Consider the following 24,198-nt stretch of genomic DNA (forward strand, 5'->3'; position numbering starts at 1 on the left):
AGTGCTAATGCAATTACAGTTATTTTTATGACAGTGGTCTCCAAGTTAATTAGCGCAGCAAGAACATTTCAAGTACTATTATGTCAAGAATGGGTGAAAACACTATTCAATAGTTTAATTTCTGAGGGGAAAAAAGTAACCCAAAGTTCCATCAGTTTGTTTTGCTCATACACAAAAGCTGACATGTATTACCTCTGAAATATAAGAAGCCATATTTTACATTTATCAATAATTTGCATTTTCCAGTATCATTTATATAAATGATTTCCACAATCATTTATATAAATTAAGGCACCAACCCTGAACCTGTACCAATACAAACAAGCCCCCCCAGAAGAATGCTATCAAGATACCATTATGTGTGTGGATAAATCACTAAGATCAAGGTCAAAACAAACAAAGAAAAAGCCAGAAGTGCTCTACATGCAGATCAAACTCATTCAAGATGAGCAAGCTACAAAAAGTCCTCAACTACAAAGCCTCAGGAAGAAAACAAACCTCAGACTATTGTTTATTAAAATATTTCTGGAATATTTCATTTCTGGCAAGGATTTACAAAACTGTGATGTGTAGTTTATAATTAAGACAGTAGGGTGTTTGAATGCTAAAATTAGTCATTACACTTTCACTTACAGGTTTTAATTTTAGGGTTTTTTTCCTTTTAGCAACAAAAATGCCAAACGATTTTTTTTCTCTGCAAAACTGTAATTTTAACTGAAAATATTAAGTATTCCAAATGAATCAAAAGATTCACAAATTAACAAAGGTACTTACTCTGTACCTTTATCTGTACATAATAAATAAGAAATGTTCTGCTACTGAGGAGTCAGCTCTTTTGGCATAGACCCCAGTTTTCTAACTCTCACTCACAAGCCATTTTTCAATCACCCCTGTGATTTCAATGAAATAAATTGGTGTGATTGCATAAAAAATCCCATGTACCAGCAAAAATTGTAAAACTGGGCTTTTGTGTTCTTCTTTGTAAACTGATGACTTCTAGAAAAGCATTTTTATGTGTGTCAACTGATATTACAAAACCTGTCTGATCGTTCCCATCACTCACTCAAACATTATACACCGTGGAGACAAGGAGTTTAGTCAGCCCTTCACTCCACCCATATTTCAGTTAATTACTCAACACTCCCTTTTCTTACAGAGGTCTTATCCAGCCTCTCCACAAGAGAAGCCTCCATGGCTCCAGTCCCCATCACTCATGCTGGATGGGTAAGTCAGCTGACAAAATCTCCAACATCTCTATCTCCTCATTAGTATTAACACTAATTTTTAGGCAGCACAGAGCCTACAGCTTCACATCAGCCTATGATGACTTAACTCTACCTACCACGGTCTCATTATCTTGCTGGCTCAACTACTCCTCTGGCTCTGCACTGCTCTGTTTCAGCTCCCAACCTAGGAGAAAACTAGACTCAGTAATTTTCCCCAGTGAACAGATTATTGCTGGTATACACACTGAAAGCTGCTACTTCACAGCCAGAGGAAGGGTGCAGGCAACGACATGCAGCAGCTAGCTCAGCTGAGACTACCACAGAGATAAAAGAGGTTTGAATGAAGAACGAATTGGTGACTTTCAGCTATCTTCAAATTTTATTTTTCTTACCCCTAAGATTAGTGAACTGGTAAGCAGAACACAGGTGAGGTTACATTTGGCACCCCTGAATCAATACACTGCGAAAACAAACTGCACATGGTTATGGCATATTGACCTGCCCACTCAGCTCTTATTACATATCTGATCACATTAATTTTATTTTCAATTAAGCCTTAAAAGGCTACAAGATAAAATCCCACGTTTCAGGTAACAATCTGAAAAGTAGAAGTTGCATTTCCAAGAAACCCGTGAAAATTTGACTTTGACTGATATGTCAGGAGAGCAGGAACCAATCCAGGTTTTCCTGAGTGCTCACATGTCACAGTCCTATTTTCTGAAAAATCCCTTCTGTCCTGAGAAGCCTCAGAGAAAAAGGAAAACAATAATTATCTGATGTGCTTCTCCTGTGTTTTGCTGCTTTGGAATGTGTTTGGACATTTTTTACCAACAGGTGGTTGTTTCATTGGTTTCATGTGAATTGTTTTGATTCAATGGCCAATCAGGGTCAAGCTGTGTCGAGGCTCTGGAAGGAGTCACAAGTTTCTTTATTATCTTTTTAACATTCTGTAAGTATCCTTTCTGTATTCTTTAGTACAGTATAATTTAGTATTTTTAATATAATATAGTATCATAAAATAATAAATTAGCCTTCTGGGAACACGGAGTCAGATTCATCGTTCGTTCCTTAGTCTGAGAACCCTGCAAATACAATACCCACACAAACTTTAATCCCCTAGACCATTCCCCAACAGGAAGACCACAGTATCATAGAACAGTTTGGGTTTGGAAGGGACCTCCAAAGACCATCTCATCCAACACCCCTGCAAAAAGCTGGGCCATCCTCAACTCGATGCTTGCCACAAGTATGCACATACAGGACTGGTCACTGCACCTGCTTGCAGCTGCATCAATTTTCGCATGGTCTTGAGCTCTTGAAGAATCGCCTGCAGGGTTGACTGGCAATTACACGTACAGCAGTTTGGTCCAACTGATGAATTCACCATTGGAATTTCTCCTGAAAGAGAGTGGAATGAAATGGGTGAGATGTAAGTCACACTAAATCACCCAGACAACAACTGGCAGGTGTTTGAAACTATGATCAATATGACAGATTGTAAAATCAGAGCAAAAGCATGAAAGGAAGTAATTTTCAACATGATTCCTTTCAAGAGGAAAGTTTTTACTCAATTACTAATACGTGCAATTATATTGAGTTGGGATGCAATGTTACATGGGCTGGAGAAGACTGCTCAGAGTGTGAATATAATGCACTCCTCACAGCAGGGCTTTCTATTGTCAGGCTGGTTCATCTTGAATAACAAAAGCACCAAACCTCATTACAAACATACTTATTTTATCACACACACATAAAAAAGCCCATCTCCTGGAACAGTCTTACAAAGAATGAAGACAGACTGTGCAATAAAGGTTTGTACTGTACATAAAATGAGGGTCTAGGAATTTTTAAACTGCTTGAATCTTACAGGTGATTCTTTACCATGTGAAGAAGAGAGAATGAAAATAAAATACCCTACTTGGAGAAAAAAACCCCAACAACAGGACAGAAAAGAGCCACCGATGATGAAAGCTTTCAAATCTGCTTTTCTGTTTGCTAGGGTGGGATTGTTTTCTATGATATTTTCCACCACTGTGACCTACAAGATGGGCTTTCCAGAGTTTCCATTTGAAAATTAATATAGTAGTTCAAGAGATTCCTTTTCTCTAGTAATTCTTATTAGTGTTTAACTGAACTTACATAGTTCTAGTTCTAGCCTTCAGCAGTGCTTTTATTACTGTTTTACTTTCCAGAAATTTTGCATTTTTTGTTCTGAACTGGAACAGGCTGTAACAGCTGAGGGATTTCAAACTTTGCAGGACAGTCGTATCCTGCACTTTAGCTTAAGACAGCTGTATCCCTAGACAGCTATCCCTAGCTGCAAATAAAGATTTCAAAATTCAACAAAACACCTAACAGTATCTGGTTGAAGCTGAGGCTAGATGGGATGCACCTCCCTTCCTTTCCAAATGTCCTTACAGTCATTTAAACTGATGGCTATTTTACTGCTCAAGACTGCAGGAGGAAGGATGACCATTTCATGAAGATAGGTACAAATGCACCTAACAAAATAATCTCATTTGGTGTCACATGTGGACTTCAGCCAGTGTATTTCCCTTTTTCTTCTGTAGCCTGACACTTACCAGGTGCCCTTTAATCATGACCTAGCTAAAGTGAACATAAGCAATTAATTTAATCTCCACTTACAAATCATCACATTTTTCATTATTAGTTCTGCTTTCCTCTGAAGCCAAACCAGGTTTTTAATACCTTTTCAGGTTTGGGTTGTGTTCTTTTATCAGAGATCCCTGATGTCAGACCCACACAGATCCCCTGACTTCAATCCTCATTTGAAATAACTAAAAATCTGGCCACCACCAGGCACTTGTTCTCTGCCTCCATCCATACAGTCCTTCAGACCTGAAGCAACATCTATCAGACTTGAGCAAACTCATGGTCACACTCCAAAGGTGAGCTCCTTGTAAAACTAAACTAATGCCTTACTTAAAGACAGCTGACATCTTCTGGGTGTCACACTCCTATTTTCCTCAGATATTTAGATACTCCACACTACTGCAATTACAAATGTTGGTATTTTAAAATATCATACATGGATAAAATCTGTTAAAACTGTAATAAGATAAACGGAGTAGTTAACAAAATCCTACAAATCTAGCAAGTGCAAATGCAATAGAACCACTGGCTTTATCTCTCAAAGGTTTCAGCTGCAAATAAAATGATTTTTATACTAAAGAGTTATTTGGAAAACAGGCTGAGAATCTCAAAATGAAACAAAAAGGTTTCTGACTCAGCAGGACTCTGCCTAGTTTGATCTCACCCTTCCTTTGTACACAGTCTATTCATTGGAAATTCCTTGGGGCATGGATGGGATTTTACCTTTTCAATTTTCAATAAAATGTTTAGCCCATTGTTACAGGTACAGAGGAAAAAAAAAATGTTATCTTTAGCTTTGCAGCAGATTAATCAGAATCCCTCAACTTGGCTCCACCAATACCCTTCACCTACATGTTTTAAGTAGACTTTTAAGTAGATGAATTTCAAGACAACTTACAATTTAGAACCAGCATAACTTTACCTTTTAAGTAAGACAATGGGAGCCCCAGAATTTAGAAGAGTTTCATTAACAGACTAATACAAAGTAAGACCATCCTTCCCTCAGTCCTTTCTCAGCTGTTTTAGACTAAAAGATCCTTGGGATGAAGCCTGTCCTTTCTCTTGATCAGAATTCAATATTCTAGAGGGCTTCTGGAAGTGTTTTCTTCTGGAAATGCTATCTGAAAGACTCTGGGGAGAAACAGGGTTGGTGGCTTTTGTTTCCTTCTTAACAAAGGCTCTACATCATGGTGAATTGCACATGAAAACTTGAATGAATTGTATCAGTAAATACCTGTGCATCTTTCCTGTTGCAATATAACATGTTCCTAATGAAAACACACAGGCACACAGGCTCCTGATGGAAAACCACAGGGTCTATTTTCCCATTGAGGCATAGGGGATTTACTTTATAATCCCCATTAACACTGATAGAAATTACCCATGTAAATCTACCATAGGTACTAGGAATGGGAAAAGAGACCACCAATATTTTAAATCAAGGCAGGGTTCTAACAACTTCTTACATATTCATGAGGGTTTTTTATTTTATTTCTATCCTCCCTCCTCTGATCAGTTATTGTGTTGTAAGAAATATCTAGTAGAGTGTTCTCAGTCATTGTTCTAAGCACTATCTTTATCATTTTTAGAGGACAAAACCAACCCTTTTCAACTGTTATAAATCAATTTTTAATTTTAAAAGGAGATCAGACTTTTTATTTTTATGAAGGAGTCTTTAAAGAGCCATCTCCCTCTCTTCTGGAAGCTGGCCAGCAGGCAAATTTGATACCTGCCTGTGTGACTGAGAGAAGGAGATGACACAAGTACATGAGCTGCTTCCCCCATTTGAGCAGTAAGTAGCCCAGGACAGTGTTTTTTCCAGCTGGATCTGCTAAGAGGGAATTCACTCACTGTAACTAACATTGCTACCAGTTTATAAGCGTGCAAGAGCTACCCAGTGAGAATGATCTTGATGCAACCCAAAAGCAATTCAGCTGCTGCATCACTGCTGGATTTGGTACAGAACACAGGAAATGAAATTCAAGTGTGAGTTTACTGCCTATAACAGGACAGACATGGTGCTCATTGTTTGTAGTTCCAGGTGGCTTCCACTAAAAACAGTGGGTCACAGATGTCTACCTAACACCCTGACTTGTGGAACCACCACCTTAAGTCTGGTTTGGAATAAATCCCTTTGGTTTTCATGCATTTTCCTACTCTTCCTTCTTTTGCAGCAGTGTCTAGGCTTGCCCTGTTCCTCTTTTATTTTTGTTGATGCCTTAAGTTTTAGCTCTCACATTTTTCAGATTCTGTACTGCATTAGTATATAACTCTGAAATTCATATAGAGCGTTAGAAAGTTCTCTTCACAGTTCAGTAAGACAAAACAATCCTTTTCCAGCCCTCACAGCTCCAGGCCCCAAAAAGTATGAACTAAAGCAAACTGAGGGGAGCAAAACTGGGAGAATGTGATTTCATTACCTGAAGCTGTGACTGGGCAATTAACCCCAATATGTACATGGACCAAACTTATAAAAGTGTGAAAAACTCGTGACCCATCGTCCATCTTGGGTGTTGCCTCAGCCAGGCTCTTGTACTGCCCAAGGTGTATCCTTTGAAGGCCTTTCTAGTAAATATCTACTTGATTTCTCTTACTCTGTCTAGCCTCTGTTCTAAGTACCCTCTCCAGGCATCACTGTCAATAGCTTTCTCGTGAATGTTTTCTACACCAGCACCTATTAAACATTCATTCCAGCCTCTCCTTGAACCACCTTACCCTGTCTGTAGATAAGTACACCACTGAGATGGACTTGACGTGTCTATTACATTCAAATTTGAGCAATTCGGATGGCCTAAAACACATATCTTCATTTTTTATAGAGTATCTATCCCCAGTGGATAGAAAGAGTTTCTGAACTCAGATCACCTACTACAGATGCCTGAACATCTCCCCAGTGATGACCTAAGCCTGACAGCCCCAGGTAACAACATTATGTCTGGCAGTTTTTTTCTGGTAACTTGAACACCACAGTAAGTACCAAGGAAGGAGTAATATCTCCCTTGAAGTACTGTTCAGCATTTCTACACCCAGCTTTTAAGAACTTTGTCCGTCCTCTGAATAACATCTAAAATACTAAGTCTGTGCTCAGGCTCTCAATGCAAGGGATGGCAGGGGGGAATCAGGCTGTTAAAATGCCCAGAAGAGCTGTGCACTGGGTGAGGAGCAGTTTCAGGGCTTATTTGCTGCTCAGAAATGCATCAGAAGTTTTTCTTCCCTAGAGACCAGGCTTTGGAGCCCAAGCAGCAGCCAGGATCACAACACCCCATCAGAGGCAGACACCTCAAACCCAACTGCTATGCAGATTGTCTTTTCAAAGGCAGCCAGAAGAGAGGGCCCACACCCTCCTTTATGTAATAACCCAAAAGATTGCATTCCTTTCAGCAGCAGGACAGCTGCAAAGGGAGGTGCCTCCTGGGGTGCTCCCCCAAGGGCTGGGAGCCTAGGCATTTCTCCTGTACAGCCCAAGAGGTTGCTCAACCTGACCCTTCCACATCCCATAGACCACTTCAAACCTGTAGGAGATCATAAGTCAACTGAATCCTTCCTCCACATACAAAAAAATCAAAGCTGACATTTTCTTGCATACAGGGCCAAATCCTGTCAACGCATTTTAGCTCACATGCTGAATCAGGCCCCTGAGGGGATAGAGGTGCTGCTCCACCTACTTTCTGGATTTGGGAACAAGGCACCTAATCTATGCAGGCTTGGGCACTTCTGTGCATGCAGAGAACTGTCCCTGCCAGTGCCCAGGGCCTCTGAGGACAAAGAAGGAGATGTGTGATGAATTTTGGGTCCTTCCATATTTAGAAGATTGTTATGGTGGGGTTTTGATAGCAGAGTATTTTAATCTGGCAGCACAACTTCCATTCTCTGGGACTTACTAAGAAAAAGGCATAGGAAAAATTTTCAAGGCACACTGCCATCTACTTCAGGGCAGAATTCTCTGCCAGTACTGGATTGGCCACACTCTAGAACATGCTGTTCACAGGTAGACTCCATCATCCCTTTTCTCCAATAGTCTCATTGGAATAAAAGCCTAAGGCTGTGATGGAATTTTTGTACCTGCAGTTCAGTGGCCTGAACTGTTATAAGGCTGATGCCATCCCCTTATGAAAGGCAGTAGAAACCTGCTCCACAAGCGGTGTCACAACAGTGCTACATTACTCACAGCAAAGAGGAGTGGTAGAGGTTGACATTTAATTAGCCATGAATTTAATAACAATGACAAAAGCTGTTTTAGTAAGTACTGTATAGAAATTAAGCTTGTAAAGGCATTGAGTAATTCTATCCTATCACCATTTTAAAAGCTAAGACAGATGGTAGCAGAATGTACAGTGCCCACTTTCACACCTTTTTGAAGTGATAACTATGTGCTCATTTTGTAGACTCTGAACTACAACTGCTTTCAGTGCAGTGGTACAATATATCATCACAACAAAGGTAGATATTTAGTAGAGAACAAGGAGGGGGGGAAAAAAGGCACCATTCTCAGTGTCTAACAGGTCATACCATTGGATGCCACAGTTCGAGCCTGATTTTGGAATGTTTTGGATCGAGTTCCGTATTGCCCTGAAAAATGGCTGGCTTGGGGTGATAACTCATTCCATGCTCCGCTCTGGGACGGATGAAGGCTCGCCTGGGACTCCGCAGGGGGATTCAGGCGCTGGGCCCAGGCTAAGTCTAAATCTTGGGGCTCCTCCTTCAGTTTTTCTCCTTCTTTGCCAACTCGTTGATAGATTCTTCCAGTGCTGTCATTCAGTAATCTTCTCATCCCTGTAATTTGTTTTTTAATTTCCCGGCTTTCATCTCCTAATGAAAACAGAGCCACAGTTATCACTGTAAATTAGCAAAAACAGTAATGGGTAGCAATTAGTGGTTTTAGATGCCAATAAGAGTTGGAGTAAATAAATAAATAAATAAATAACAACAAGAAAGAAAAGGGATGGTTGAATGGTCATTGGGATGTACCAGGCTATGCCTTCACACAGCCATGGCCGACAGCTCTCATGCCTGAAAGACCTGCTGAACTTGGCTTTCCTGATGTTGTTTCTAAGGCTTTGATGAGTAAGATTATTTTTTTGCCAGAAGGAAATAATAATAGCTACAGCAATTTCAAATAAACTGTCCTTTTAAGAGACTGATCCTATTCAGGCATTGACATCAGTGAATATTTTCCCTGAGTAAAGCCCAAAGGATCAGACCCTTTATGTATCAGTTTGCTGTATGCTGAAGGATAGATCCTACAAAAAAAAAAAAATAAAGCACAGAAAGCACCACACCACACACATGCAGAACAGCACTGCATCTATTGATTTTAATGAACAGAATTAGTTCCTTATTCCACAGAATTTAGTAATACTGGATTATACAGGAATAAATTAAACAGTAGCTAATATGTGTGTAACTGCAGATAGCTGAATTGCTGGATGTATTAAAAACGTAGATTCTAAAAAGAAAATGAAAATATATACCAGAAAAATGTGACTGTTCTAAATAAATTCAGGGCATTTAAATAATAAAACTTACATACTTAATACGTCTGGCACCATTTAAGTATTAATTTTACATATGAAACTGCTGATTGCACAATGAATAGATGTGTTTTGGGCAGATAGTAGCTGTTTTGCTTGTTAAAGCATACATTACACTTCATGAGTAATAAGGAAGTGTTCATTGCCCTTTCTGAAGAAAGAAGCTTCTGGTTTTCTTACTGGTAATAGAAAAATCAAATATCCTAAGCAAATGTCATAAGTAAGATCTAGAAACTGATGAATCAACCTTCCTTTATAGAATACTTAATATAATAATGCCTGGTATCCTCTACTCAATTTATATTCCTGCTTCCCTAAATAAACCTATTTTTGGAAAAGCAACTGTACAAAGGAAACTTTAGAAGAAAAAAGGTGTGCCGTCTCTGGTTCAACAAGGCACTTGAAAGTGTGCTAAATTCCAGGCATGTGAACAATTTTATCAACTCAATAGCACCATTCAGTTGCCTAAACTTAGGTGCACATTTTGATAGCAGCTAAACCAGACAGCTAAAAGAGCAGCAACCCCCCCCCACAACACAGGCTAAGCTCACTGTGGCTGGGATTGCTGCAGGCCCGGTGTGCTGAACACCCAAAAAGGGGAGGTTTTGTTCTAGGAGCAGAATAAGCAGAAGGGGAGAGGAGCTGAACAATGTGCTCCAACCTCTGCTGGATCCCAGCATCTCCTGCTTGACCTGGTGCACCGGTTCCCTGGGCTGGTGCCAGCTGGCTCCAGCCCACCCCGATCCAGCGAGGAGAGTGGGCGGCTTGCAAGAAAGCTCCGAGTCCAAACTTAGAAAAATATTTGCCAACCCCGTACAGCAACACTCCAGCACCATTTCCACTCCAGCTAACGTGGCGAGAAAAACCCTCTGCAAGGAAGTTCTGCACTGTATTTATTTATTTTGTTGGTTTGCTTGCAGATTTATGTGTGCGGGTGTCATTTCATTAGCAGTAACAGCACCGGTTCCTTTAAAATGACACTTTTTGGCCCCAACCCAACAAGGGCTTGACTGTTTGCAGTTCCCAACCTTGAAAGGCTGCAGAGCAGCACTGGACTCCAGTTACAGAGATACTCACAGCCCTGCACTGCACGCTGCCTTTCTCCTGTACATGGCTGTACCTGCCCCTATCCCAGCTCCAAATGTTCCCACCACACCACAGCCTGGAGCAATCCCTTCCTGTCGTGCCATTTAACATTACCCTGGGAGTTTTAAGTTGGCAATTTGGATTTGTACTCAATGGCAAAATGTATGTGAGTATCAGAACAGCTTCCCACCCACCTCCTCCTGCTGGGTGCAGGGACTGTGCTGCGTGTCTGGTCGGGTGACATGTTGTTAGAAAGATTAAATTTCCGTTACCCAATTACATAAAATATTAATGTTAATTGAGCTTATTCAGCCTTGATTCTGTTCCCTTGTTCCTTTATATAGAAGTCTTCCTATACAGTGACATGAGCATACTTAGTTCCAGACAGAAAAAACCACTACATTTATGTTACAATAAACCCTGAACTTGTACCCTACATAAACTTATCTTTTTGATTAGATAGATCCTTACAGGGAGATTCACCCTTTGTAAGCTTGTCTGTTGGGGTTCAGGTTTTCGGATTTTTTTTCTGGGATTTTTCTGTTTGTTTTTTGTTTTGTTTTTAAAATATGTCTTCCCTTTTGCAAGAAAGGGCATTAAAATCATACAGGCTATAAGCCTGACTTAGTCTTCAGTGCAAGTTTATATCTCTCCTCTCCCAGTCATGCCTTCTCCCAGCTTTTAGTTTGCAGCTGACCAGCAACAGCAGCATCCTCCCCACAGGAGTGGAGAGCAGATGATGTTACACCATCTGAATCTGCAGATAGGTGCAACACCAGTCACAGATTTAACTTCTTGCTCCCTGTAGGTTATCTCATTTGACTATTAGCTCTAGAACCCAAGGACAGCGTTTTGTTATCAGTTATTCCACTGCTGATAATTTTCACAGATAATAACCATGTAATTTAAAAATGAAAAAAAAAATAGATGGAGCACAGAGAAAACACAACAACTCAAATTAGTATGTCCTGCGGAAGAGCCAGCCTTCTTTTAAATGCTAAATAGAATAATAAAGCACTGGAAAAAATAGTTTATCACATAGAAATCTGCATTATCTATCTGTGCAAAGCTTTCTAAGATAGATGCTGAGGCCTGAGAAGAGTTTTGCACACTTCAGCCTCTCTCTGTACACGTACCAGAGCTCCTCACCATTTCCACGGAGATGGGGATGCCTCCAAAGGCTGCCTACAGGATTTGCCATTTGGATACCCCATGTAAATCCCTGGGTTTTATCTGAAACCATTGAAGTTACTTGCAAAACACTAAGACACTTACAAAATGCTACTCAAATAGAACCATGGCAAATTAGAGGCCTGTTTAGAAACTTGTATATAAAGATGTCAATTGTCATAACAAAAACATATTAACAATTTTTAATAACTACTGTTATAGTTGTTTCCACAATGGCCCCTTACAAACAACCTATTTTTTTTCCTACGTGGCCTGACTACAATCTTATAAAACAACAAGAAAAGAAGCAAAAAGCAAAACAAAGTCCTTTAATAAATGCTACACAACATAAACAGTAATTTCCTCAAAATTCATTACAATCTATTTCCTTACTGAAAGTGTACAGGACATAAAAACTTTCTGCTTCGAAAGATGCAAGAATGTTTAAAATTACAAAGGAACAAATGTAAAAAAAAAAACTGTTCCAGGCTGCAGTAGCATCCACGTGCTAAGTGTGCAGCTGTCTGAAGCAACAGGCCTGTAAACAATTCCAGTTAACAACATATTAATGATAATTTATTTATTGCACTCTTCGCTCCTATATGCCTGTCCATTTTTTCACTATGTTTATTAAACTTAATATATCACATTGCTTACCAACACCTTATTACATTTTTCCAGAACAGTTCATCAAATATTATCATAGCACTGCAAACAATTATAAAATTATATGTGACCATATTGATATGTTTAATCATTAATTTTATCCCAGTACCACAGAGGTGGCAACCATGTCTGTATTAATGTGTATCCTTTAAAGTATATAAATGGGTGAGCAGAATTAAAGTTGGACAAATGTCTGTATCTGATATTTCCTTCCTTCAACTCACAAAACCAAATAACCATCCTGTTCTCTTTGTCCAGTATTTTACAATTCCTTCCTTTATTTTTAACATTTATGTTTCTCATATATTTTGGGAAATATTCACAAGATGACTTTGAAAATACAATTTTTCTATTCATTATTGTTTAATTTTATGGTTTTTGGACAGATGAAACACCTACAGAATTTTTTCCTTTGTTCAACATACAAATAGGGATTTTTCCTGGATCAGGCTGCTCACTGAAGTTACTTTTATCTCAGATTTACACCTTTGTGTCCAACTAGGCTGAAATTGGTGGAGCTGTTGCGAGGGCAGGAATGGCAGTGACAGACAGCCAGACAAGCACATGGGAGCTGACAACATGAGCCAGGTTTGTATGGAAACAAGGCTTCAGAGGTGAGAAAAAGTGGAAGTTGAAGCATATGGCGTGAAAGCTCAACAAAAAATAATGAATAAGTGCAAAGGGTTATATAATTAAGCATATTAAACTGCAATTTATTAGATGCCATTTGAATGCTGCCCTCTCTGGAAGGGGGCCAGCAAAACTCGCCTGCTGTGTTTGAAGACTGTAAAGGGCTGATTCAGCTCCAGGAACCAGGAAGCATGTGCACACAGGGCACACGTCTCCACTGCTCAACCAGGCTGAACTCACCAAAACACCTTTTGGAATGCTACACAGTGTTCAGGTATTTCCATCAGAGACAGTTATCCTAGAAGGAAGCTCAGCATCCCTTCTCAGCAAGAACTATACCCACATCAAATCATAATTTTCAAAAATCAACATATTTTTTGGTCACTTTGTACCACAAGTCATCCTGAAACAGAAAGTTGCAGAGGTCAGCATGGGGAAAATAGAGGATCCATGTGCATGATTCCTTATCAGAGCAAAGGTCTCCTAAATCACGTGGAATCTTACTGCGACTTCTCTGTGCATAATTGGAATTGGGCATCCATGTAACTAAACTGATTGGGTAAACACACATTTCCCAAAAAAGTGATCCCAGGTCTTTGCCGGCATACAAGATTCTACACTGAAGAAAGAACACAGGCAACAACATCCTTGACAAATTAAAAACCTAAACCCCAAGTCAACGGGGAGGGCAGTGGTCATGAATGGTGTCAGAGGGTGACACAAGCAACACGAGTTACAAGCTGGAGAATTTGACTCTGCTAAACTAACACGTGGGGACACTGAAGCTGTCTAAGTTGAGGCATCTTAGCAATGCTCTAAAACATCACCTCGAAGCACTTTCCTGTGTTCCTGTCACCACACAAAGCACTAGAATTAGATATGCAGGAAAAGTGGATCACCCTCAAATCAGACCTCTTACTCACAAAGCAAGCACAGAAACAGATGGTTTGATAACCCTGCCTATCATGAGAAAAACAAAGTTATTAAACCCCACAAACACTAATGTAAGCAAAGAAATTTGCAGAATCAAAACCAGGATCAGACCCTGAGACCATGCAAGCTTTTGGGGTTACTTCCCTGGAAACTGAGTCATACCAGGTGGCCCAGCCACCATTCTCACCACAAACAAAGTAAATCTTTGGAAGAGCCTGGTGAAAGAGTTTCAAAACACCCAACAGGAGAAGCTACAGAAGCCCAAGTTACACACTTTCATGCCATGCTGCGCCAGCTAAATCACTCGGGAAAGAACAAGTGAGCAACTGTTCAATAAATGTATATATTAACGGGGTCATATAATTAAAAAAGTAATAACAGATACGCATCAACTTCCCCCAGTTCTTGGAAATATCCCAGGCCAAGACCATGCTTTAGCCCCAAAGGGAAATACTTTACCAAGTTAAATCATTAGAGAACACAGATGCATAAACTTTTATGCAGTCTTAATTACAGAAGCCACTATTGCAACAACCAGACTTGGGATATAATCCTATTAATAGCAACACAAGTCTGTGAAGTTACTTGTTAAGTCAACTTTTTCTCTGTGAATAAATTGCAAAGGATATAATTTCTGGGACAGAATAAATTCTTGAAATTAGTGAGTAACTTATGCATTGCTCCCCTGCTCCAAGAACACATTATTTATTTTTACCATGACACAGCGAAGTTATTAATCTGCTGCCTTCCATTTCAACAATGCGAAATGCTGTAAAATGCACAGACACCTGCATTACAGTACATTTCAGTTCCCCTTTATATCAGTCATAAACATCTCTGTTTTGGACATCTCTTCAAAACAAATGCTCCAAGCACACTGTGCGTAGCACACAATTTTATGAAACTATAAAAGTTCTTCACTGTTAATTACACAGACAAATGTCTCATCACACATTTGATTACCAGGATAATATAATTAGTTTTCTGCATTAACCTTTCAAACACAGAGCCTGAATTTCAAGTTGAAAGCATTGTAAAAACACTCAGTCTGGAAGTATATTGTATTTCCACTTTTTTGTGTTGGTAATAAAAATACTAAGACTAAAAAAAACCTATATGGTGTATACAAAAGATTTTTTTTAATAGACAGTGTAAGTTTAATCATGACTGTCCACAAGGTGTACATAGCCCCTTCAAGAGCTTGTAATACCAAGTCTGGGCTAGCAGCCCTGTGATTTTACTGGAAAAACAGAAGTCAGATCTGTTTTAAATTTCACCCATGTTTGAGGTTTAAGCATTTCACTCTGGGCTGCCTCCTCCTTCTCAGGCTGAGCAGTCTGTCCTGGTACCAGATAACTAAGCCCTTTCCTTCAAAACAAAAGACATGCCAGTCCTCATCCACAAAATATAGCAGTGATATTCCACATTCCCCTGGAATTTTGTAAAGACTGTGGTTAGCATGTCCTTCATCTATAAAGATGTGACTTCTTGTTCATCATCTTATCAGAACAAAGGACTGGGGGAGAGGACAAGTCACCACATCCCCACTCCCAACACTGCACTACACGAGAAAAGCTCTATTCTTCCCAAGCTCTATTCAGATAGCAGTTGGACTCTACACCATTGCAGCCATCAGAGGTCATATCCAGTACCATGTTCCTTTAATTGCACTGAAGCTTTCTCCAGTTTTCAGCCTACATTTACACAAAGCTGTATTGTGCCCATCTATGCTGGTGCAAAAAAGACCATCTAGGTTCATCAGGTCTTTCTTGACATCTCATCTTTATTTTATCTGTACTTTAAACAAACTGGATTCTTCTGATTTACTCATTTATCCTAGCAGTTCCCCTCTTCTCAACAGCAGTTTTGAGCTAACCATGCTCAGCTGTGCAACAAAGGCATTTCCACATCCCATTGATCGTAAAGTTTTACTCCTTTATAGACTGCCACTAACATTTTACCTTCCCTAAAGGTAATAGTTTCAATGCTGTATCATAGCATCCATTCCATACTAAAGGCTGCATCATGCTGAGGTTTCAACTGCTGATCCCATGAATCACTTAAACTGGAGAACAAACTTGACTCTAATTCACCATGTTGGAATAAACATCCTTCAGAGATAAATTTTGGCATAAAGCAGTGAAATCAAGTGAAGCAGCGATTACACCCTGACTACACCTGATAAGGAAGATCCTTGATAGGATTCACATTCTTAAAGGTTAAATTCTGACTGACTCTTGAAATAGGTGAACTTGAGGCACTTAAATGCCAGAACACTTTCAGTCACAATGAAAAGATGGACTTACTAAAAAAGGAAAACCCAAACAAATCTAAGGACAACACGACCAAGCCAAAATCAAGATCAGTGGGTCTGACTCGCAACACAAATGTCAAAGCACAGACTTCTGCACATCCTTAGAGCACCCTGGCTGATGCCTAATTCTTGCCAAAGCTTTTCATGACTTAGAGTTGGAAGAAAAAGCATTTCAAGTAAACCTGTGGCAGAGCTCACTCCATCAGTTTTATCAGACTTCACCAAAAGTGCTTACAGAAAATGAAATCCAAACACAAAGCACAGCAGTGGCCTTTGCTTCTCCCTGGAAATGGGTGTAGGGAAGAAATGCTTGCTCAAATGGTGAAAAGCTGAGAAGGGAATTTAAGGCAGCTCCCACCCACGTTTTAACACATCCTCCTATTATCTCCCATTTGCTTCTGACCTCTAGAAGAGGATGTGGCACTATGAATTTAGGAGACAAAGGCATTTTGCATACAGAGTAACTTCAGGTGCCAATTCCCACATTTCAGTGCTACTTGCTGGCTCCAGGGGGCAACACGCACAGGCTACAGAAACCTCAAATCACCCCACAAAAATGTTTTGGCTCCTGGTGCTGGAAAGGAGAGGCAGACATTCCCAAGTTTCTTGGTGCAAAGGCATCTGCTTTCTCCAAAGCCTGAACAGAGTGTTCACAGCTCAAATAACTGGCCCCTCCTTGTTTGAACTTAGCCTGCCAAATCTTTGCCAAGAGGGGCTTTATCCAGGTGAGGTCCTGGATGCAACTGGAAGGGGATAGAAGCAGGAAAGGAAGAAGCACTCTGCAGCTGAGGAGTTATACAGGATAAAAAGCACACAAGAAAGGTAAAGGTTCACTGATAGCCAGTCGCTGATGTGCTGTAATACATATCATGCTGCAGACTCTATATTACTTCTGTATTTTCTTTACACATTTTCAACTGTTGATTTAATTTAATTTTGCCATGCCAGGATTAGCAGGCAAGCTCCAGAGGTGAAAGGACATTACATTAAGACAGCACATTAATCCTCTATCCCACCCAAGGCAGAAGCAAAACCAAACAAATAGCAGCTTCCTGGAAATTGAATTTCTGTTATCCAGATGTCAAAGATGTAATACCCCAATTACACAAACTACTGCCAGTGAAGCATGCCAGGGAATATGCAATGTAAATGGGGTGAGCACAGAGCTGCAAAACTGCAGAGTCAGCATCTGGCTCTCTGAGTGAGTGATAATTAGCACTGTGTGTAGACACTAATAAACATTTATGTCTGAAATTACAACTTTTAGCAGTGTTAATAAAGGATATATTGGCAATTCATAGAATAAAAGGGTCTTGAAAAGAACGTCATATTAAACAATGGCAGGCGCTTTCTGTGCTTGCACAGAGGTTTTTTTCCTCCCTAATTGCAAATGGCCACGCAATGTTGCTTGAAAATTAATCAACACAAGCACATACCTAAAAAAACTGGTTGTGTTTCTTTGGTCTCCCCATTAACATCATTGCTGTAGTCAGAGATCTTATATATCTCATGATGGTAATCTGGAACGAAAAACGATAAAAAAAATTAGAATTCAAGTGATCTGGAAAAAATGAACACTGAACACATTGCTACAGTTTTACTACACAATTTATCAATATATCTGCAGTTTATTTCATGTACATCAAATTAACCACAGAAAATGTGCTCTGTATCTGTATCCTAAAAAACCTTTGCTCACACTGGAGAGACTCAGCTCAAATATTTCACAGATTTCAGGGAATAGCTACGCCTGCCCTAAATTACTGTGTTCATTTTCACAGCAAATTATCCCACCAGATGCCAATTATCTGGCTTCTTGCTTTACAGAATGAAAGCAGATTTATACTGAAAACTTTACCTTCCCAGAGACTAAGGCAAACTTTCAAACTTCACCTCAGTAAGGAATCAGCAATGTACATCAGGGCTGCACTGCTCAGCTGGCTTGACTCATACTGATGTCACTGGCCTCCCAATTCTGAAGAAAGGAGGATCAGTGACACCCTAGGATATTCACCTATACAAATTAATGCCTGTGATGACCTGAAGAATTAGCACTGGCATCTCATATACAGAGATGTTATATTAAAAAAAAAAAATCACCACTGAGTTTCTATTTTAAATAGAAGTATATTTTGTTGTGAAGGTCTCTGTTGTAACACCAGGCAGGTGTTCACTAAAACCAGAGCTTTGTTTACACAGAGAGAAATAGTAAATCCAAGTAAAAAAAAAAAGAAGTATCTAAAGGCAGCTCTCCTGGATGCTATTTCTGACTCTGATACTGGCACACACTCTGTCCTTCGGCAAACCGCTCAAGACTGAACAATATATTCAGTGTCTTGAAAGAGCCACCTCCCCACCTCACTCCTTCCATGCCCTCCCAAGCTCCCAACGCTCTCAGCTACTCCCTCCTTAAACTGGTTTTATGTTTACTTGCCTCACAAAAAGTGAGGCAGAGATTAACTCATGTAAGGGACTTTGGGGGGATTCACTTAAAAGGTGTAACACAAGTGGAGGGTGGAATAAGCAGCTCCTGCCACAAGCAGCACACCTGCACCTCTCACCAAACAGGCACAGGACTGGAAAAGTCTCCTGGAAGTCACTTTTTTGTTAGGTGCTGTTTATTTGTACCGCACGACAGTCTCTAAGGCACAAGAGAAGGAACAACCCAGTATGTAAACTAAAATCGAGCCTAAGACAGCAATTCTACAGAATGAGAAGGGCCTGGAAAGAAAATGAGGGGGAAACAACCACACCACAGAACTGGAGAGGTCAGCGATGCGGCGCTACACAAAGGATTCCTCTGCTTCCCGAGTTCCTGAGCACGCCCAGCCAATGAAATGGGTAAAGGTGAAGTCAGATATGCCATCGAGGAAGCAAAAGCTTCTTTCATGAGACTAAACTGGCAGGATTTATGCTGCCTTTCATGATCACTAGCTGTCCTGTTGAGCAGAGGGTGTGATGAAGTGGCTTGGTGGGCACCTAATGGCCAGCCAGTCAGGGTCTACCTGCCACACTCTGCACCTTCATCCTCTCAAGGACGTTCACGATCTGTGGAAGCAAGTAAGTGGAAACCAGGACTTAAATGACTTACAGACTCATGGTCCTTAGATATACAGATTACACCCAGTTTCTTCTCTAGCACTTCCCTGTACATCCAGCTGGTCACAATATTCTTCTGGTCTGCAGCTGCTGCCTTAAAGTCACCACATTTCACCCCAGAGGCAGCTGCATTTTAGCACAGCAATGGGCTTTCTCTTGATTTAGTCATTATTGATCACTGTGATAAGGTGATCAAAGTAATTTTTGGGACAGAATAAGCATTGTATGGGCACACATCAACAGCAGATGATGTGTTACCAGCCAATTCATACAGCATAGCCTTTTCTCTTTGGTTTCCTCTTTCTGCCTTGGATGTCACAGTCCAGGCACTGGAAAACTGTATCAATTTCACAACAGTAAACACCAAACTGTGACATTACAGAATAACTCCTGCAAGAGGCAAAGGCCAATTACAAAAGACAACTATTTATACATAATTATCTTTCTAATCAACTGTGATAGAAAAGAGTATGAGAGTGCAGACACATACAAAACCTGATTTTTATCTCCTCCATTCTCAAAGTAAAAAGACATAATTTTCTCTCTAGCATATGCTTTTAGTGTAGCTTTGTAATTGACTCTCTACATCCAAAAAATGACACAGATAAAATATTATTAATAATGTACCATCATAACTGGATTTACCTATTAAAATAAGGTTAAATAGATTGTCTCATACACTGAGGCATATCTAAACCTGTAAGAAGTGGCAACTGGGATTGGCAAAACAGTCACTTATTTCTGGCAAATACTCTTTTTACAGGCCCATTAGGACGTAAAGAAAAAAAAGCAAAATTTCAGTTTAGTTTTTCCACATTTTGCTTTCACCACCTCCATGCTCCAGCCCAGTCATGCACTAACTCTGCCTCCAAGTTGGGAGCATGTTCAGTACCAAAATCCCACAAACCAAATCTGTTCTCTGTAAAATTACACCCCTGGTAGTTTGCTAATGGATACAGACCTCCAATGCATTTCAGACACGTCTGGCAAGTCCCTGCCCCTCTAGTTTTAACAGGGACCATGTGTGATGCCCCAGACACCCCCACCACCATACAGCAGTCATTATTTAATATTCCCACCAAGTGAGCCTATTTCCATCTTTGAATTTCCTTGCTTCAAAGGTAATTTTGCAGAGCACTCCTCAGACAGCAAGTCTTGGCACTCGTGTGTGTGTGTCCCCCTTTTCACCAGCATGACATTACACCCAAGCAGTCACCTGCCTTGAACTTGGCATGCAGGACACACACAGCGTTTCATGGAGATATTCCCGTCCAATACTTGGGAACACAAAAGGAGAAACGATCTCGAATCAAATCCATCAGGGCAAGAACAGCTCATGGGCGGGAGAAGGGATAAATCCCCAACCAAAATAAATCTCTAGGGCTGGGAAGTCCACCTGTGAAAACGCCTACCAGCGGCTCTATCTTTTTTCCCCTTTAATTAAAGAAAACAACAACAAGAAGACTGAAACACAGAGCTGTGCTTCTTGCCCGACATGAATTCAAATATTTCTCCCCTCATGATCCCTTTTAAAATATCCTCTTTTCCAAAAGCAAACACACCCCGAGCGAACAAGTTACACGCCAGCGGCTCTCCCCTGCCCACGTACAATTAATTACCTGCGTGGATTTTTAATAAAGCGATCTCGAGTCAGCTTTTCTTTGAAATACACGGATGTACACAGCCGAGGAGAGGAAAAAAAACACCCCAAATACAATAAATCCACAAGAGTTGAATACTAAGGAGATCTGTCGCTGCTCAAGTGTCATTATTTTTTGCTCGCTTCCCGATTTTACCTTTTCTCCCCCCCCCCCCCCCCCCCCCCCCGCCACAGCCACCAAAAAACAACCACAATCTTTCCCCCCCCCCCCCCCGCCCAAGCAGGATTCACCACGAAACACGATCCAACTTTATTTTGTGCAAGGTCTGCTTGGAAAAAAATAACACGTCCACCTGAGGTGGTGGGGGGGGGGGTTTGAGGTGGTGGTTTTGCAACAACACGTAACATACATGCAAAAAATAATAATAATTAAAAAAAAAAAAAAAAAAGGAGAAACGGGGGTGCAATGGTTTCGGGGAGTTGAGGCAGAGGATTGCGGAGTTCAATAACAGAGCCGGGAGGGAGCGGCGGCCCGGGGGCGCCGGCGTTTCATAACGCCCCGCTCCCCCCGGGGCAAAAGTCGGGGCTGCCCCCGGCCAGCGAACAAAGCCCGGCCGCTCCCGTCTTACCTTCGTTGACCAGTTTAAAGCTTTGGGATTTCCTGCTCCTCTTCCTCTGGGCGAACTCCATGGTGCGGGCAGGAAGGAGCGGGGCGGACACAGGACCGAGCTCCGTCCCTCCGATCAGCAATACACGCGGGGGTTGGGAGAGACGGCGGCTCCGGCGGCGAATAAAGGGATCCGGGACAAGTTGGCTCCGGTCTCCCCCCCGCTCCCGCCCCGAACTTTGAGGAAAAGCGGGGTGCGGCGGGGGGAGCCCCGCGGGGGCGATGCCGCCGCCTTCCCCCCCGCCGGCTGCGCGGCCGCGGCCCGGCGGCGAAGGGCGGCCCGCAATGGCTTCGCCGCCGGCGCCGGGACCCCGGTGCCACCTGCTGGGGGAAGGAAGGCGGCGGTTCCGCCGGCCGGGAGCCGCCGCCACCCCGGGGCCGGCCCGCCGCCACTCGGCCCCGCCGCGGGCTGAGGGCGAGGGGCTGAGGGGCAGCGCCATTTTGTGTCCCCCTCCCGCCGCGCTCCTCGCACACGGGCACCGGCGCTGCCCGCTCAGCGCCGCGGTGCTGCCCGCGGCTCCCCTCAGGGGCTGAGCGGGGGGAACTCCTCGTGTTTAGCAGGACCGGGCCAGGGCTGGCGGGGAGGGGGTTGAAGTTGGCGTGCGGAAGTGGGTAAACCTCAGGAACTGATGGCAACACCTGTTTGTTGCCGTGTTTTACAGGGATTATCGCAGCGATGTGTCCGCTGGTGTCATGGACCGAGGCCTGGAGAAGAGCGCCGAGCCGCCAGCTGGGCTGAGCTCTGCCAAACCTGGATCGCCTTAGCAAGAGGAAGGGAGTCCCTCGGCCAGAAACTGGATCGCCTTAGCAAAGAGAAGACAGTCTCGGCTCTCCAGAGGAGCGAGATTTAGGGCGTCTGGCAGCCCTCCCGACGGTCACCGTGAGGTCACTGCAGCCATACGGCTGGCCCAAACACAGCTGAAATTAGTGCTTTGATTTATTCACCACTTGACGCCTTCAGCCACACTTCCAGTTTGCTCACTGTGCTAAATTCACTGAGGGTGGAGTGTTTTTTTTACAGCCGAGAGTGCTTTTGCCTGTTGCCTGTAGAGAAAGGACCCAGGCGTTTACAGTTATGACTAGTGATAACTGCAAACACAGCTCCGATCTTCATCTTGTGTTTTACATGTAGTCAGACTGTGTTGTGACAAGGAGAAGACTGTGTGATACTTGCATACGCCTACTTGAACAGATGCAAATGCAGATCTTGCATTGGTCTCCTCAGAGTACCCAGGAGAATCCTCTTAGCTCCAGTAATATTGACCGACCCTATCACTGGGAATAATGATATAAAATGAGCAGGAGGGTAGCAAATTGAATACTAACAGTAGCGATTTGTATCCTAAGTGTGCGCATGGACGTAGTCTGACCTGAATTCTTCAGTGCAAGGTGCCATCCAGACACCACACAGAGGGTATACGTGGTTCTGAAAAGCAAAATTGGGAAATAGCCTTAATGGTGAAGCAATATCAGAAAATATGCCTAATGGTAAAATTTATTATATGCTGGAAAATTAAATTCACAAGGGAGTTTATGGAAACCTCACAGATTGGGTAGGGGTGTAATTTTCTATTAAATTGCTAAGTGGAAAATCCCAGAGGCAATCAGTATGCTACTTTTGGAATTTTCCTAAACTTCTCTGTAAGACTTTATGAAAGGAAACTGGGCTAACGTACTATTTAAAATCCTGCATTATATATTTTTGGGAGGATGCTGAAGCAGCAAAGGTAGATGGATGTCATATGCTGTTTGCTGGATTTTGTGGGTCCAATTAATCTCTGGTACAGTGCAATGAAGTTGGGTCTGAAATGCAGCAGCAGTGTGCTCAAATTTTTCTGACCAAAAGAGCATTTTCTCTTTTTTTTTTTTTTTTTGTGTGCTCAAATTTTTCCAAATTTGCAAAATTTGAGCATTTTCTCTTTTTTTTTTTTTCCCCCCTCCCCAAACAGTCTGCTGATTCCTGTCTGCTAACTAACTTTATTTACAGGACTTACATGCTGAAACTGTTGTGTTTGACTCTCATCCTTCCTGGGACAATAGGAGAATTTTTATAAAGCATAAGGCCCTCATTTATAGTTCAGCTCACATGATGAGCTTTATCCTGCATTTGCCAAAGGAATGTGCTACAAAAATCTTTTGTGTTTTCCTGTGTTACTCAATTTTGTGAAACATTCTGGGGTATAATTTATGAAAATGTGATGGCAATATTTTATCAGCTGCTCTCTTACTGGTTTTAGTTCTTCCTTCTCTGTGCTGATATTTTGCTTAAAGGGGCACCCTTGGTTTTAAACGACATTTCAGTCTGGGCAGTGCAGTTTCCAGTAATGTTTTCCAACAGTTAGCACATCCCCTTTTCCACTGATATTTCTCATTTTCCTTTTTGTGAGTTAGAGAGATCCATCCTTTTGATGCAGAGGAAGCCTGATCCTGCAAGCTAGCCTAATTGTGGTCGCTCAGATGAATAAATCTTTGCAGCTTTCATTTCTGAAAGTACGAGCCAGTGTGGATACCACAGCCCCGATCCTGCCATCTCATCTGCATAAAAGTGAATTAGAAACTAGGACAAGGTGACTTTAGGTCAAAGTCTTGTAGTTATCCATACAACACGTAGGAGGATCCGCTAGCTGGAAGCAGCTTTCTGTCCTGCACTGCTGGTGCAGTCT

General features: G+C 41.6%; 1 protein-coding gene across 4 annotated transcripts in view; it reads right to left on the minus strand.

Moving 5' to 3' along the window:
• The window catches only part of BEND7 (BEN domain containing 7), a 49,200-nt gene extending 25,797 nt beyond the window's left edge, over positions 1–23,403 (minus strand). For 3 of the 4 annotated variants that reach the window (XM_041483736.1, XM_041483734.1, XM_041483737.1), the window contains exons 1-4: positions 21,498–23,403; positions 17,606–17,689; positions 8,349–8,648; positions 2,502–2,624 (exon numbers count right to left, since the gene is read on the minus strand). In XM_041483736.1, the coding sequence (XP_041339670.1) occupies positions 2,502–2,624; positions 8,349–8,648; positions 17,606–17,689; positions 21,498–21,975 (985 nt within the window). In that variant the 5' untranslated portion in view covers positions 21,976–23,403. The remainder of the gene's footprint in view (positions 1–2,501; positions 2,625–8,348; positions 8,649–17,605; positions 17,690–21,497) is intronic. The other variant, XM_041483738.1, reaches the window with a different exon arrangement.
• Positions 23,404–24,198: the final 795 nt, after the last annotated feature.

The sequence above is a fragment of the Pyrgilauda ruficollis genome, unplaced genomic scaffold (assembly GCF_017590135.1).
Source record: "Pyrgilauda ruficollis isolate IOZ18807 unplaced genomic scaffold, ASM1759013v1 scaffold61, whole genome shotgun sequence".
Classification (NCBI taxonomy): domain Eukaryota; kingdom Metazoa; phylum Chordata; class Aves; order Passeriformes; family Passeridae; genus Pyrgilauda; species Pyrgilauda ruficollis.